The 17,172-nt window shown below is 43.9% G+C and overlaps 3 protein-coding genes across 3 annotated transcripts in view; 2 read left to right on the plus strand and 1 right to left on the minus strand.

Annotated features, from left to right (window-relative positions):
- The window catches only part of LOC144697683 (uncharacterized), a 672,764-nt gene that overhangs the window by 263,886 nt on the left and 391,706 nt on the right, over window positions 1–17,172 (plus strand). The gene's annotated exons all lie outside the window — the stretch shown is intronic.
- LOC144698318 (uncharacterized) lies at window positions 986–10,604 on the plus strand. Its single transcript, XM_078570272.1, has 2 exons — window positions 986–2,125; window positions 5,891–10,604. The coding sequence occupies exons 1-2, from the start codon at window positions 1,095–1,097 to the stop codon at window positions 6,051–6,053; spliced, it is 1,194 nt and encodes a 397-aa protein (XP_078426398.1). The 5' UTR covers window positions 986–1,094; the 3' UTR covers window positions 6,054–10,604.
- The window catches only part of LOC144698085 (uncharacterized), a 48,528-nt gene continuing 42,543 nt past the window's right edge, over window positions 11,188–17,172 (minus strand). Inside the window, 1 exon segment of the mRNA XM_078570007.1 lies at window positions 11,188–11,916. Coding sequence (XP_078426133.1) covers window positions 11,188–11,916 — 729 coding nt within the window.

Genomic DNA, 17,172 nt, shown 5'->3' on the forward strand with positions numbered 1-17,172 from the left:
AGGCTGGAGCAGATTACAGAGATAGGGAGGGGTGAGACCATGGAGGGATTTGAAAGGATCAGAAGTTTATAATTTAGGTTCTCCTTAGCCCCAACCCTTTGTAGGTCAGTGAGCACAGGGGTGATGGGTGAACAAGACTTGGTGCGAGTAAGCGCACGGGCAGCACAGTTTTGGATGACCTCAAGATTACAGGGAGGTTGAATGTGGGAGACCAGCCGGGAGTGCGTTAGGATAGTTAAGTCTCGAGGTAACAAAGGAATGGATGAGAGTTTCAGCAGCAGATGAGCTGAGACTGGGCTGGAGTCGGGCGATGTTACTGAGGTGGAAATAGGTGGTCTTGGTGATGATGTGGATATGTGGTTGTAAGCTCATCTTGGGGTGAAATATTTCACCATGTTTGTGAACAGTCTGGTTCAGTCTCAGACAGTTGTCAGGGAGCGGGATGGAGCTGGTGCCTAGGGAGTGGAGTTTGTAGCGGGGACTGAGGACAATGGCTTCAATCTGCCCAATATTTAAATGCAGGAAATTTCTGCTCATTTAGTACTGGATGTCAGACAAGTCAGGATGGTGTGTGACTTGGAGGGGAAATTGGAGGTGATGATGTTCACATACACCTGCTACCCTGGTCCTTCTAGGTGGAGGAGGTTGAGGGTTTGGGAAATTCTGTCAAAGTTCTGGTCGAGTTCCAGATATATAAAATCCCTCTGCTTTACCTGGTACCTCTCCCATCTCTATCTCTCTCCTTCTCTCTTCCCATAGAAGCCAGGGTTTTGCTTATACCCAGACTGGGTGGCAGGTTCCCTTCCCTGAAGGACCTTAGTGAACAAGTTGGGTTTTTATGACAATCCATCAGCTTTAACAGTCCCTTTTCCCTGTGCCGGCCCCACAAATTACCTGATTCATTCAGCTCAATTTCACAACCTGCCTTTGTGTTTTTGTGGGTTCTCTCTCACTCCTTTTTTTCTGTTTTAAATCAATTCCACAGGGTGTTAGAAGGCGAGGATTTGCAGTCGGGAAACTCAATCCAAACATCACATCAGGATCTGATGCAGTCGCCCAATTTATCGTAACCTGAATGTCGTTGGATTTTGAACATGGAAGGAAAAAGCACCATTCACAGTGGGGAGAAACCGTACACGTGTTCTGTGTGTGGACGAGGCTTCAGCCGATCATCTGGCCTGTCAGAACATAAATGCAGTTACAATGGGGAGAAACCATGGAAATGTGGAGACTGTGGAAAAGGGTTCAATTACCCATCTGACCTGGAGAGACATCGGCGCAGTCACACTGGGGAGAGACCGTTCACCTGCCCTGAGTGTGGGAAGGGATTCACTACCTCCTCCCACCTGCTGACACACCAGCGAGTTCACACTGGGGAGAGACCGTTCACCTGCCCTGAGTGTGTGAAGGGATTCATTGATTCATCCAACCTGCGGAATCACCTGGAAATTCACACTAGCCAGAGGCTGTTCACCTGCTCCGATTGTGGAAAGAGATTCATTCAGTCATCCCACTTGCTGAAACATCAGCGAACTCACAGTGGGGAGAGTCCTTTTAAATGTCCAGACTGCGGGAAGTGCTGTAAAAGCTCCAGAGACCTGATGTCCCATCAGCGAGTTCACACTGACGAGAGACCTTTTAAATGCTCAGACTGTGGGAAGTGTTTTAAAAGTTCTGGGGAAGTGATGTTCCACCGTGTTCACACTGATGAGAGACCATTCAGGTGTTCTCACTGTGGGGTTGGGTTCAGGCGATCATCTAACCTCACTGTACACCAGCGAGTTCACACTGGGGAGAGGCCGTTCACCTGTTCTGAGTGTGGGAAGAGATTCACTCAGTCATTCCATCTGCTGACACACCAGCGCGTTCACACGGGGGAGAAACCGTTCACCTGCTCCGAGTGTGGGAAGGGATTTACTCAGTCATCCTACCTGCTGACACATCAGCGAGTTCACACTGGGGAGAGGCCGTTCACCTGCTCCAAGTGTGGGAAGGGATTCGCTATCTCATCCACCCTGCTGAGGCACCAGCGAATTCACACTGGAGAGAGACCATTCATCTGCTCCAAATGTGGGAAGGGATTCACTCAGTCATCCCACCTGCTGACACACCAGCGAGTTCACAAGTAACTACAGTGATTGGATTTTACTGTCAATCACATCCAGGACTGAATCATGTTCACTGGGGTCTGTTTCTGCAGATAATAAACTCAAGCCCAGTTATCGGGGTTAATATTGTGATTATAAGTCAAATAACTCAGCTCTGTATCAAACGTACTGTATTAAACATATTAATTAAGAGCAGGAGTAGGCCATTCGACCCCTTGAGCCTGCTAAGCCAGTCAATAAGATCGTGGCTGATCTGATTGTGGCTTCAACTCCACAAGGAGCCGATCCCCGATAACCTTTACTCCCTTAGCAGTAACAGGAAAGTGCTGTGTAAGCAGGCTAAGTTCTTGTTTTCTTGCAGTTTAGACAGGGTAAATTCACTCTCTGTTGTGAGAGCTGAGTAGTTAATTCGCTAATTGGTTGAATCTGGTTATTCTAGCCCCTGTTTAGTTGGCTATAAATACAGGCCTCTTCAGAGCAGCTAAGGCAAACGAATGCATACTTGGAGTTTGGTGAGAGAGGGAGTTTGGTGAAGTGAAGGGAGGAGATGTTCATTTCCTTTTTTTATGTTTCTCACACTGTTGGAATTGGTTCTTGCTCTACCACAGGGAAAGTTTGGTGAGTAACTGGTGTGTGGTTAAGGCCTATTCTATTCTTAAGGTTTAAAATAGTATTCAAATTGGAGGTAAAGTTAATAAATGTATTAGAAAGCATTATAAATAGGTGATTAATATAATTGAGTAATTATTTAAAACACATTAAGGATGGCAGGACAGGTGATGTGTCAATCACAGAATCACAGAATTATTACGGCACAGAAGCCACAGATGCTACAAACCTTCCTCAAGCCCTAAAAATATCCATTGGCCATTACCCTCTGTTTCCTATTACTCATCCAATTTTGTATCCACGTTGCCACTGTCCCTTTTATTCCACGAGCAATTAGTTTTCTTACAAGTCTGTTGTGTGGCACTGTATCAAATGCCTTTTGACAGTCCATACGCACCACATCAACAGCATTAACCTCATCAGCCCTCTCTGTTACCTCTTCAAAAAACTCCAGCAAGTTAGTTAAACATGATTTCCCCTTTTGAAATCCATGCTGGCTCTGCCTCATCAACCCACATTTTTCTATGTGACTGCTAATTCTATCCCATATAATTATCTCTAGAAGCTTCCCAACCACTGAAGTTAAACTGATTGGTCTGTAATTGCTGGGCTTATCCTTACAACCTTTTTTGAATAAATGCATAATGTTTGCTATTCTCCAGTCTGCTGGAACCTCCTCTGAGCCTAGGGAAGACTGAAAGATTATGGCCAATACCCTTGTAATTTCCACTCTTACTTCCTTCAATATCTTTGGTTGCATCTCATCCGGTCCCAGTGCCTTGACAACCTTAAGTACTGACAGTTTATCCAACACTTCCTCCTTATCAATTTTGAATCATTTTAGTGACAAAGTTTCCTCCTCTATCACCGTGGCCTTGGTAGCATCTGCTTCCTTCGTAAAGACAGATGCAAAGTATTCATTTAACTCCTCAGCCATGCCTATTGCCTCCCTGTGCAAATCCCCTTTTTAGTCCCTGATCAGTCCTATTTTCCTTTGACCATCCTCTTACTATTTTTGACTCAATTGGAGACTTTGGGATTCCCCTTTGTCTTGGCTACCAGTCTTCTCTCATGACCCCTCTTTGTTTCTCTTATTTGCTTTCTCAACTCCCCTCTGAACCTTCTGTATTCAGCTTTGTTCTCTATTGTATTTTTTACATGACACCTGTCATAAGCACACTTTTTCTACTTAATCTTGATTTCTATCTCCTTTTTCATCCAGTCAGCTCTAGATTTGTTTTCCCTACCTTTCCCTTTGGAGGAATTATACCTTGACTGTGCATGAACCATTCCTTCTTTGAAGGTAGCCCATTGTTCAGCTGCAGTTTTTCCCACCAACCTTTGGTTCTAGTCTATCCAACCCAGCTCCGTTCTTGCCTCATTGAAGTCTGCCCTCCCCCAGTTAATTATTCCTACTCTGAATTGCACATTGTCCTTTTCTCACATCATCCTAAAGCTTACTATACAATGATCACTGCCTCCTAAATGTTCCCCTACTGACACTTGATCTACTTGGCCCACCACATTTCCAAGAATCAGGCCCACCTCATTTCCAAGAATCAGGCCCACCTCATTTCCAAGAATCAGGCCCAACAGTGCATCCTTTCTTGTTGGACTGGACACACCCTGCTGTAGAAAATTCTCCTGAACACACACTAGGAACTCTTGGCCCTCTCCACCCTTGACACGACCATTGTCCCAGTCTACATTCGGGTAATTAAAGTCCCCCATTATAATTACTCTATGATGTCTGCATTCCCATGAAGATTTGTTCCTCTGCATGCTTCCCAGTGGTCTATAGACACCGAAGAACGTAATTGCACCTTATTTGTTCCTTAGCTCTAGCCAAATTGATTCAGTTCTTGAACCCTCTGGGACATCCTCTTCCTCCAGCATTACAATGCTCCCTTTAACCAATACTGCCACCCTTCCACCTTTTCTGTCTTTTCTGAACATCTTATACCCGGGAATATTTAACACCCTGTCCTGCCCTTCCTTGAGGCAGGTTTCTGTTATCGCCACAACATTATATTTCCACATGGCAATCTGCGCTTGTAACTCCCCAATCTTATTTACTATATTCCATGCATTCACATACATGCACACTAACCCTGATTTAGTCATTATGACTTTCTCTCTTACTCCGACTCCAACTATTAACTGTTGATTCTATTTTCTCATGCTATCGGTCTCTCCCCATATTTTGTGCACCCTGGTATTCCTCTCTAATGCTCTCTCCTGGTTCCCACACCCCTGCCAAGTTAGTTTAAAGCCCCCGCCCCAGTGGCACTAGCAAAACACCCTGCAACGAACTCAGTCCCAGCTCTGTTCAGGTGCAGCCCGTCCGGCTTGTACAGGTGCCATTTTCACCAGAGCCAGGCTCAGTGTCCCAGGAATCTAAATCCCTCCCTCCTGCATCATCTTTCCAGCCACACATTCATCTGTCTTATCCTCCTATTTCTGTACTTACTTGCATGTGGCACTGGGAATAATCTGAAGATGACTACATTTGAAGTCCTGCTTGTTGGTTTTTGACCTAATTTTCTACCCTCCATAAATTGAGTTCATCCAAAACTGCTGCCCGTGTCTTAACTCATGGCAAGTACCAATCCTCTATCTCCCACGTACTTGCTGACCCATATTGGCTCCGAGTCAAGAAATGTCTTTATTTTAAAATTCTCATCCTTGTGTTCAAATCCCTACATGCCCTTGCCCTCCCTTTCTCTGTGTCCTTCTCAAACCCCATGATATCTCTGCACCTCTAATTCTGGCCCCTTGTACATTTCCAATCAGAATTGCTCCACCATTGGTGACCATGGTTTCAGTTACAAAGGTCCCAAGCTCTTGAATTCCCTCCCTATACCTCTCCGCCTCGATCTCACTTTCCTCCAAGACCCTTAAAAGCTACCTCTTTGACCAAGTTTTTGGCCATCTGACCTAATGTCTCCTTGTGTGGGTCAGTGTCATATTTTGTTACATAATTCTCCTGTGGGATGTTTATGTTGAACTGCGATATAAATATAAGTTGTTGTTGTAGTAGTCCAGACATAGAAAGAGACAAACTCCTCTTGTACATTTCACCCTGATTTTTTTTCTCTGTGACATTTTATTATGAAGCTACACAACTAATGTGAATTAAATTTGTGATGCTAAAACTGTGTTCACCCCCTCAGGGAACTGAACCGCGTTGACCCACACAGAGGAACACACACAGACACATACACCGAGAGTGACAGAGGCCGAAGAGGGGACAAACACCCAGAAAGCAAGGATGTCGCCCACCTGGCCAATTATTCTTCCATTTCAGACTGCAAATTTAATGAACGTTTGGGATGAATGGAAATAAGAAACACAGGGAATTTGGATGGTTTTTATTCCATTTAACTGCTAATTAATTCTCCGATTGGTTATAATCAGTAATGATGAGAAGAGGAGTTGACAGGTTTCCAACCTGCGTGAGGAGAACCCACTGGATTTCAAACCCATCGCCTGAACTACTCGGCCACAACTACTCAGGAAGGATGATAGAATGGATATGGAGTGTTACAGAGAAATGGTATTCGGTCTGTCCAGTCTGTGCCCTTCCCCCACCCTTTCCTGGTCACCTGTAATTTACTGCCTCTGTCTCTCCTCATTCTCCCGACCAGAATGAAACACTGCACAGCTCAGCTGCCCCTTGCCCACATGAAGAACTTTCTGGAACAACCTAGCAGAGCAAACCACCCAAAACTTTAGCAGTGGTGGGATTCAAACCCACACCTCCAAAGAGACAAGATCCTAACTCCAGTACCATATACTGCTTGGCCTCACGATCACATTCACATCTGGAACATTCAAAATGACTAATAAAATCATGAAAGATGTTCTGTTGTTGTGAGCTGTGTTATTTGGTAGAATTAGAGCAAAGTGTGAGATTGAGCCAGAGCTTAAGTCACCCACTTAAAGGAATGGAAGAGGGGGAATCTTGTCATGAATGTAGAGTTGTGATGTGGTAGATTTTGTAAAAACAAGCTAATATTTCTTTTAAATGGGCGCAAGGAACCTTAAAAATAGCTGCTAAAGGTCACCTGACCTTTTACAACTGCAATATTTGCCAAGCTTCTAGAAGGCTTCAAGTAAATTGTAAAGGGACCTACCCAGATATGTGACAACATCTGAAATCTAAGGCACGTTTCCACAAGGGTAAACTCATTGACAGTGGTTTCCCTGGAGGTGTGAATAGCTCTTTCCCATCTCACCAAACCTCCCAGAATGGGAATCATTCAAGTTAATGAAAATATTAACAGTTTTCTTGTATTAACACTTTTTTTTCTTTAATTTAAACCTTTTGGTAACATTGTTACTAAATTTGGAATCCACTGTCCCTCTTTGCTCTTCCTTTGCAATGTAAACCAATGTGGATTTGTTTCCAGTCTTGTCATTTCAAAAGGGTCCGGTCCATATTCAATAAAATGTTTGTTGATGGCTTCCTGTTCTTTCTTCCGTCTAATGTCACGATGTGAGTCTAGTTCTTAATCTGTTCCTTGTCTCTCCCATGTATCAGATTTTGCAATGTTTACATCGGATTACATAAACAACATTGTTGTTCACATTTTTGATTCTGTGGTTTAAAGGGGTGTTTTCCCTGTGTTGAATTTTTGTCTTGTTTTCAGGACTTTTAAGTGCTTAAATGTTATACAGTTTCTATTCCCACAATTTGTTGTGGTTTGTGTGCTCATCTTGCTGCTAACATAAAGATCCTTTCGGTTTTTATTCCTTCTAAAGGCTGTTATTATATTGGTTTAGTGAGTTGATTCCTTCATTTAAGTTTTCAAAATTATTTTTAATTACTTTCTTTACATGTAGGGTCTTATTGCAATATCCCATAATAAGTGGTATTTTTGGGGCCTAATCTATTTAATCTTGGAGAGTTGTCTAATTCTTTCCAAAAATTGGATTTGATATGTTTAAGGAAACTTTTTGCATATCCCCTCTGCCACAACGCAGTGAATAAGGTATTGACTACACTGTTAAATCTACCTGTTCTGTACAAATACCATGGAATTGCAGCAGTTGTGAATTCACTAATCCATGGAAGGTGTCTTTAGCATGGCGTCTTTTGGTATGTAGTAGGGTGTGCGTGTCTGTTGGTTTGAAGAAAACCTTTGTTGCCAATGTGTTTTGTGTTATCTTCTTGTGTTAGTTTGAACTCTGTGGTGTCTAAGAAATTCATTTTATTTCTGTATTTATTGTTTCAATCTGGTTAGGGACCAGTAACTTTTTGTTTAAAGGAGACAATATTTGAAATCTCAAGTACTAAGAGAATAAAATTACAAGCTTCCACAGTTTTAAACAAACAAGTTAAACTTTATTATACAAAGTCAGAAAAGCAAAACAATTGGCAATGTCTATCTTATACTCTAACATTCAGAATTAACATGAGAAAAATATGAAGTAACAGGCAACTGTGGTCAAACATAATGCACAGCACACTAAATGGCAGACAACCAAGACAGATCCCACAGATTTCTCAGCAACCCACCCAGATGTCAGTGTTCACTGGGAGTCACACAATCTCGTCAAAACTCTGTCTCCCTCACAAGGGTCTCCACATTCAAGAATCTAGCCTCTCACATCCCTCAAAGCTGCTCTGACTCAGATTGCCTCAACAACTGCAAACCTCCAAATGGTTCAATCTCTTCTCCTCAGCCCACACTGCCTGTCCCACTCTGGACACGTGCTGGAACTCACAGGGAATGCTGGGACTCCAAGTCCTCAGTCTCCAGCCAGAAAACATCCCAGAGAGACAGATAAGTTCACGTTTCTTAACATTGCTGTAACTTTGATTTTGATAGTCAGATAGTGATTGTTTGTACAGATTCCTCCAGTTCTGTATCTGTGTGGGACCAAACTCCTCACGTATCATCTAGAAATCTGTAATAACATAATGGTAGCTTGGAACATTCTTTGAAAACACTCTCTTCCCATTCCCCCACACATTTATATATTAACATGGGGGGAGGGGCAGGGGTGTGCAAATTTTTTGCGAGTGGCTATATCTTTAATTTGAAGATTGTATTCTCCATCTGAATTCAAAGTTGTTTTTTGTTAGTCCCAGATATAATAATCAGATTATGCCTTTGCCTGGTCTATGAGATTGTGGAAATTTATTCACGATGTTTTGGATGACTGGAATCCCTCTGTTTCTATGTTGCTTTCCAAACTCTCAATTTCCATTGTGAAGAGTGTGCTGTCGGGAGGGTGCGGTGAGGGATTTTTCTGAGCGGTAAGTATCCTTAATGTAATTGGGGTAATATTGAGCTAGGGGGCGGGGTTCAAAAATGAATCAGTGTGTTCTGCCATTCTGTATGATTCACTGCCACAACCTGTAATGATTGAAATTTGGAGGATTTCTCATGATACCGTCAGGTGTCCAGGTGTTTATGTATTTTGTAAAATACCTTGGTTGTGGCTGCTGTCCCTTTAGGTATTCCATCTGTTTTCGATTCATGTAGTTGGAATCTTTAAGTTCTGTTAGTCTGTTCTTAACTTCTTTTTGTCTCTGTTGATACATGGAATTAGTTCACTTGGTGCAGAAATTGTCTTGTTGAGCTGTCTGTTTGCTTCAATAAGGTTTTGTTGTCTGTCCATATCTATGTTACTGCCTTTTTCTGCTGGTTTTATGACAATATCTGTATTGACTTTTAATTCTCTGATCGCTTGTCTTTCTCTCCTCATGAGGTTTTGTTTACCGTTTACATCAGGGATTCTCTCTATTCCTGAGTTGCTTTGATGAAGTTAGATATTTCAGTGTTCATTTCATTCTCTGGAGGAATCCAATCTGATCTGTGCGGTGAAGGTGGCCTATCTGAAATTGAGTAATCAGAAAAGTCTTTTTGTGTGATTTTTCTGTTGAATTTCACTAGTCTGTCTGGGTTTGTACATTGTTATTTCACACTGGTAAAAGCTGTAGCCTCTGTTTGGGAACTTTTCTGGTATTATGGTGGGTTTAAATGATTTGGCAAGGTGAATAATTGTTTGATTCAGATTAAGACACTCCTTTTCTATGGCTCCGACTCTCTCTGGTTTAAATATTTCACCCACCCAGTGATTACAGAGTAATGATGGGTTTTGTGTGGTTAAGTTTCCAGAATCTGTTTTTCTGGCTTGTACTGGGGGGTCTTGTGATTGTTCAATTCCCCTCTTTCTTGTGAAGGTCTCCACCCGGGTGTTGTGGTTGGTGAGCTGGACGATCCATATTGGCATTTGCATTTCTCTGTCACCCTGTATCCGGAGTCTTGACCCACACAGGACCAGTTTGTTGTTTGCATTTCTCTGTCACCCTGTACCCGGAGTCTTGACCCACACAGGACCAGTTTGTTGTTTGCATTTCTCTGTCACCCTGTACCCGGAGTCTTGACCCACACAGGACCAGTTTGTTGTTAGTGTTTCTCTGTCACCCTGTACCCGGAGTCTTGACCCACACAGGACCAGTTTGTTGTTTGTGTTTCTCTGTCACTCTGTACCCGGAGTCTTGACCCACACAGGACCAGTTTGTTGTTTGCATTTCTCTGTCACCCTGTACCCGGAGTCTTGACCCACACAGGACCAGTTTGTTGTTTGTGTTTCTCTGTCACCCTGTACCCGGAGTCTTGACCCACACAGGACCAGTTTGTTGTTTGTGTTTCTCTGTCACCCTGTACCCGGAGTCTTGACCCACACAGGACCAGTTTGTTGTTTGCATTTCTCTGTCACCCTGTATCCGGAGTCTTGACCCACACAGGACCAGTTTATTGTTGGTGTCGGGGTCTTCATGGCCTCGCACGGCTTATTTTTGCTTTTCCAGGGATCAAAACCATGAGACACGAACTCTTCGCCAGTCCCATTGTGGTCTGTGAGAGGGGAAACTCCTCGCCAGTCCCTTGTTGGGGGTCTGCTGTTTGGGATTAATCACTGTTGGGTGACGTGTTATGTCCAGCGACCTCGTGGATCCCATTGAGACACCCGGGGCGGTGCCATCAGAACCTCGTCCTTGTGGCTGGGGTGGATTTCCTGCAAGATGAGGGGCTCCATGATTTGGACCAAGTTCACGGCTGGTCCGACATGCATTTCCCACATTACACAGGGACTACACTTCAAAAAGACTTCACTGGCTGTAAAGCACCTTGGAACATCCTGAAGCTGTGAAAGGTGCTATATAAATGCACATCTTCCATTAACAAAGGAGAGAAGGACCAAGGCCAGAAAAGTCATTAAAAGAACATCAATCAGTCTCCTCTTCTTAGAGAAATCATAGACTCGAGCACTGTGTATTGGACACTAAGCTGATTTATTTAACCTTTATCCAGAATATTAAACTCCAGCCCAGTTACCGGGATTATTAACATCAGCAAAAACAAACCCCAACTGTCAGAATGAACATGGTTCAGTCCTAGATGTGATTAACAGCAGAATCCAACCCCTGCAGTCACTTGTGAATACACTGGTGTGTCTACAGGGTGGATGAATGACTGAATCCCTTCCCACACACGGAGCAGGTGAATGGTCTCTCTCCAGTGTGAACTCGCTGGTGTTTCAGCCGGAGGGATGGGTGAATGAACCCCTTCCCACACATGGAACACGTGAATGGCCTTTCTCCAGTGTGAACTCGCTGGTGTGTCAGCAGATCCACTTTGCTTTTATAGCTTTTCACACAGTCAGAACATCTAAAAGGTCTCTTTTCAGAGTGAACACGCTGATGTGAAGTGAGCTGGGTTAGTTGAGTGAATCGCTTCCCACACTTGGAGCAGGTGAATGGTTTCTCCCCAGTGTGAATTCTCAGGTGTATCAACAGAATATTTCTGCTTTTAAAGCAATTTTCACAGTCAGAACATTTAAAAGGTCTCTTGTCAGAGTGAACAAGTTGATGTGAAGTGAGGGTACTTAACTGAGTGAATCCCTTCCCACACTTGGAGCAGATGAACGGCCTCTCTCCAGTGTGAACTCTCTGGTGTCGCAGCAGGTTGGATAACTGAGCGAATCCCTTCCCACAGTTAAAGCAGGTGAATGGCCTCTCCCCAGTGTGAACTCGCTGGTGTATTAGCAGATTCTTTTTGCTTTTAAAGCTCTTCTCACAGTCACAACATTTAAAAGGTCTCATGTCTGAATGAACAAGTTGATGTGAAGTGAGGTTAGTCGAGCGAATCCCTTCCCACAATCGCAACAGATAAACGGTCTCTCCCCAGTGTGAATGCGTCGATGAGTTTCCAGCTCAGAAGGGGATCTGAATCTCTTCCCACAATCCCCGCAGTTCCACGGTTTCTCCATGGTGTCGATGTTCCTGTGCCTCTCCAGGTTGGATAATCAGTTGAATTCTTGTTCACACACAGTACACTTGCACAGTTTCTCCCTGCTGTGCATGGTGAAATCTTTGTTTCAGGTGGTGTAACAGGTTAAAGATCCTTCTACAGTCAGTTCACTGGAACACACTCACTGTGTGTGTGTCTCGGTGCTTTTCCAGTCACACTGATGTTTCAAATCTTTACCCACAGACAGAACAGACAAATATATCTCCTTTCACAGTCAATGTCCAATGATATTTAGGCCTTGATGAATCGAGTGACACGGTCAGATCTTAATGTGATGTTTGGTTTGAGTTTCCCGTCTGCAAATCATCTCCCTCATCTCCCCTGTAAAAGGAGTTTACAAAAACCATCACTGTAAGTACAGGATAGAAACTTAAAACAGACAATTCAAGTATCTTTGGGACATTCTTTCCCCAAACATGTGGTCCAATCAAACTAAAAGAAGCTCAAATCAGCAACAAAGTCCCAATAAAAGCAAAGGGAACCTTCCGAACTAAAGCAGAATGTTTTTTCCAGTGCCTGTGAGACACTCTGTACCCTGAGGTGCCCACTGGTTGTGGGAGGTATCAAGCGTACCGATGGACACCGCATGTTCCCTCTCCAGGGACACGCGGGCACGGACAAGACCATGGAAGAGACGTCGGCAGCCAGTGTGACCAACCCCATGTGTGCCACCCATCCTGGATCTGCAAATTCATGTTTTAACCTGGCCCATGAACAGTTTCAGGAGAAGATTCTCTGACTTACCCACTCCCCCTCCACACTGGTCAGACAAAGATTCAAAGAATGGGACAGCAGTGTCACCAAAGGTTAAGGATCATCCCCTTCAGGTAACTTTACAGGGGCTGAAACCTCTCATTCTGAATATATAAAAGGCCCATGAACTCCTCTCCGCTTCAAACATCACCGGCAGCCTGAAAGTGGGGAAAGCTGCTGAAAAACCTGTTTCCCAAGTTTATGCACTCTCCGGGCACTTGGACCCGGTTGGGAACAGGCACGCTGAAGCCCCACCTACTATTTCGTCATCAAGCCCTGCGCCCATGCGCCCTGCTCCCCTCTGAAACAAGATGGCGGCCGTTAATCTGGGTCTAGTCTCGGTTAAAAGCTCCGGAGCTGCAAACCCAGGACTTGCAGGTCTCTGTTCTGGGTTTGAGGCCTTCACCGGGTGTTTAAAAACCTTCCCGACCAGCCGCCGGCTCCATTGCTCCCGTCGCGTATCCACATCCTCACCGGCTGCAGAGAAGACCGAGGAGCTTCTCTCCCCAACGCCATCACTGACACTGCGCATGCTCCAAACACTGTCCGGCATTGCGCCTGCGCACCGCTCGCTAGCGGTCTGGATAGGTCACTTCACCATCGCGTGGAATGCTGGGAAAAGGCATCGCCATTGCTTGCCCAATGAGAAATGGTCATTTTGTGCTACGATGTGGAGATTGGGGCAGTAAATTGAAATTTGGAGCACTCAATAAAATTAGCAATCAAATTATACAGTAACCTGAATGTGTAGACCACCTATGCACCCAATAGAAGGGAAGTGGGAATTGGCCATTTAAGTGCCATCGATACTTAATGAGGAGGACATTATTCTCCATGTCTTTAATGAACATTAACATGCAAAGGGAGAAATGAATGACCTTTAAACACCTCGTCCACTTGGCACAGAACGGTTTGAAACTCATTCGAAACCACATGAAACAAAATAATGACAAATATTAAACTATTTACAAAATAATTTAAAAATATATATATATATTGGGACGGGGTGGGGCGGTGGCATCGTGCCGATGTCACTAAACCAGTAATCCAGAAGGCCTGCTAATACTCTAGGGACTTGGGTTCAAATCCCACCACAGCAGCTGGTCCAAGTTAAATTCAATTAATAAATCTGGAATTTAAAGCTAGCCTCAGTAACGGTGACAATGAAACCATTGTCGGTTATCATTTAAAAAAAAAACATCTAATTCACTAATGCCTTTTAGAGAAGGAAATCTGCCATCCTTACATGGTCTGGCCTACATGCAACTCCAGATCCACCGAAATGTGTTTGACTCTGAATGGCCCTCTGAAGTGGTGTGGCAAGCCACTTGCTTCAAGGGCAGTTGGGGATGGGCAGCAAATGCTGGCCTTGCCCAAATGCCATGAAATAAAGTTTTTAACACCCGCGCCACTGAATGGCTACAATTTCAGAAGGAAGTGAAGACAGAAGGTCCAGAAAATCTGCAAGACAACGGTTCCCCTTCCAAAGAAAACAAACCCAACTTCACCTAAACTAATTGAAATCCCTCATCTCTCGTGAATCTTTTCTGCATACTCTCTAATGCGTCACATTCTTCCTGTGGTGAGGTGGTCAGAATAGGACCCAAACCTGTGCCTGGTGCCAAGTCAGTGTTTTTTTGAAGTTTATTCTAACTTGGTTGTTTTTATACTTAATTCCACTATTCATAAAGCCCATGATTCTGCGTGATTTATTCACTGCTTTCTCAGCCTGCCCTGTTACCTTCAATGATTTGTGCACATAAAGCCCCAGGTTCAACTGCTCCTGCACCATTTTACACTTGTATCCTTTATTTTCTATTGTCTCTGATCGTTCTTCCTCCAAAAATGAATCATTTCACACCTCTCTGAATTAAATTTTATTTGCTACTTGTCTGCCCATTCCACCATCTTCTCTATATCCTCTTAAAGTTTCTCACTATCCTCCTCACTGTGAACACAACTTGAAAATTTGGTTTCATTTTCAAATTTTGAAATTTTGCCCTGCAGACACAAGTCTAGGTCATTAACATATATCAAGAAATCAGTGGTCTTAAAATTGACTCCTTGTGATCCCACTGTCTACTTTTCCACAATCTGAAAAAACAATCATTCTCCATGCCTGTTGTTTCCTGCCGCTCAGCCAATGCTGCCTCTGCCCCATGGTCTTTAACTTTATTGACAAGCCTGTTACTTGGTACTGTATCAAATGCCTTTTAGAAGTTCATGTGCACATCAATTGTGTTACCCTCATCAACATTCTCTGTTGCCTCATCAATAAAACTCAAGCAATTTAGTTCAACACGATTTGTCCTGAACCAATCCGTGCTGGCTTTAATTAACCCACAATTGTACAAATAACTTAATTTTGGCCTGAATTGCCGCTTCTAAATGCTTTCCCACGTCGAGGTTAAACTGACTGATCTGTCAGTGCTGGGGTGATCCTTCCATTTAAGATCAGTAAGGATTTAATATTAGTGAGAGGAAGTGTGAGGAAAAAGCGAGAAGTGATGAAATTGTAACTACATTTGAAGACACTGATAAATAGCTCAATAATTAATCAGATTTCAAGACATAAAATACTGGTAAAAATCTAAAGTATGATTAAATGAATTAAATTATTAATAAGTGTCAGTCAGAGTGCTTGGAATGGAGAAACGAACAGTACTGAATGCTTAAAATATGAAATGAAAACAGTAAAAACTGGAAACACTCAGCAGGTCTGGAAGAATCTCTGGAGAGAGAAACAGAATTGACGTTTCAGGTGTAAGAGCAAGTGAAAGCGGGGAGGTGGGGAGAACAGAAGGGAAGGTCTCTGAAAGGCTGCAGGGCGAGATAGATTAGGTTTCATGATGCAAGGTCAAAGGGAGTGGTAATGGGACAAGTGAAAAGACAAAAGATGTGTCGATATGAGGCGTGAATTGCACCATCACAACCGTCTGATTGCAAAGTAAAGAAAATAAGAGAAATGAGAAAGGAAAACAAGGACGCAAAGAAACAAGAAACAAAATGGGGGCAGAGATTATGATAGAAAATTGTTGAACTCAATTTTGATTCTCCAAGTCTGTAAAGTGCCTCCTTTTGATCTGGTAATGAACTGTTACATTTCTACCCATGCGCAGTTCAGATGAAAGGTCACAGAGTTGTCACGTTAACTCTGTTTCTCTGTCCACAGATGCAAATCTGCTGAGGATTTCCAGCATTCTCAGTTTCATGACGGGATTGTAGACTGTGAGAGTTTGTAAAGGTAGAGATTGTCCCAAATTAATTTGCCACATCGACAACAAATGTCTGGGCCTCATGACACTCCAGTCTCACTACTTTACTTTATATTTGGGTCTGGGGGGAGAATGTTCACCGTTTTGTATTCAGTCTAGGGGGAGAACGTTCACTGTTTTATATTCGGGTCCTGTGAGCATCAAAAGAAGAAGCTTGAGGACAGTAGCTGCATTTTTGGTCTGACTTTATACAAAATAAACTATCCTGGTGTGAGGAGCAAACATTATCAGATTTGCTGCAGTCAGTGAAGGCGAGTTTGAAGCTAAATCCTGCAATTCTGTAAATTTAAACTAAAAGCAGACAAGCAGAAATCTGCTGATGGTTAAAGGGGCAGGGGTGGTTGTGGGGGGAGGTGTCCGGAGGAAGTCTGACACACACAGCATAGGGTGAGCAGGGGAAAGGGGAGGAATTACTTGGTTAAACGTTGGGTGCCAGGGACAATAGCAGAAGGTGGGAATCACTGGGAATGGAGCAGCGGAATAGACACATCAGAGAATCATAGAATGTTGCAGCACAAAGGGGGCCACTCGGTTGTTCGTGTCTGTGTTAGCCCCCTGAAGGAACAATTTACCTAATGACACGTCCCTGCCTTTGCCTCGTAGCCCTGCAACTAAACAAGATTAAACAAGTCTTAAACAAAACTTGTATGAAACAAGATGTTTACGCAAAGTGGGAGCAGAAAGAAAGAAAATAAACTTGTTGACATGGTGAATGAGGGTGGGGGGGTGGGGGGGGGGGGGGGGGAGTTGGGGAGGGGATGTGCAGGATAATGTACCTGTGCAGGTTAGTGAGGATCCCCAAAGTCCATCAGCCGTCTGCATGCAGTGTTTATAGGGCCCTGGGGGAGGGGAGGAAGAGTCCATTTTGGACACAGCACAGGGCGGGAGGTCACCCCTCCCCCACTCTCCTGGTGACACAAACGACTCACCTGGGACTGTCCCACACCTGGGCCGAGCGGGGGTCAAGGTGCAGGAAGCTGCAAGCTGATAGGTTGAGCTGTGAACTGGGCGGAGTTGGGGATTTGAGTGACAGGTCTGGGGCTATGTCAGAGCAGTCACTGCTCCCCCTTTCCTCGTGGATGTTTCACTGGAGTCGTGTTG

Source organism: Cetorhinus maximus, chromosome 23 (assembly GCF_964194155.1).
Source record: "Cetorhinus maximus chromosome 23, sCetMax3.hap1.1, whole genome shotgun sequence".
NCBI lineage: Eukaryota > Metazoa > Chordata > Chondrichthyes > Lamniformes > Cetorhinidae > Cetorhinus > Cetorhinus maximus.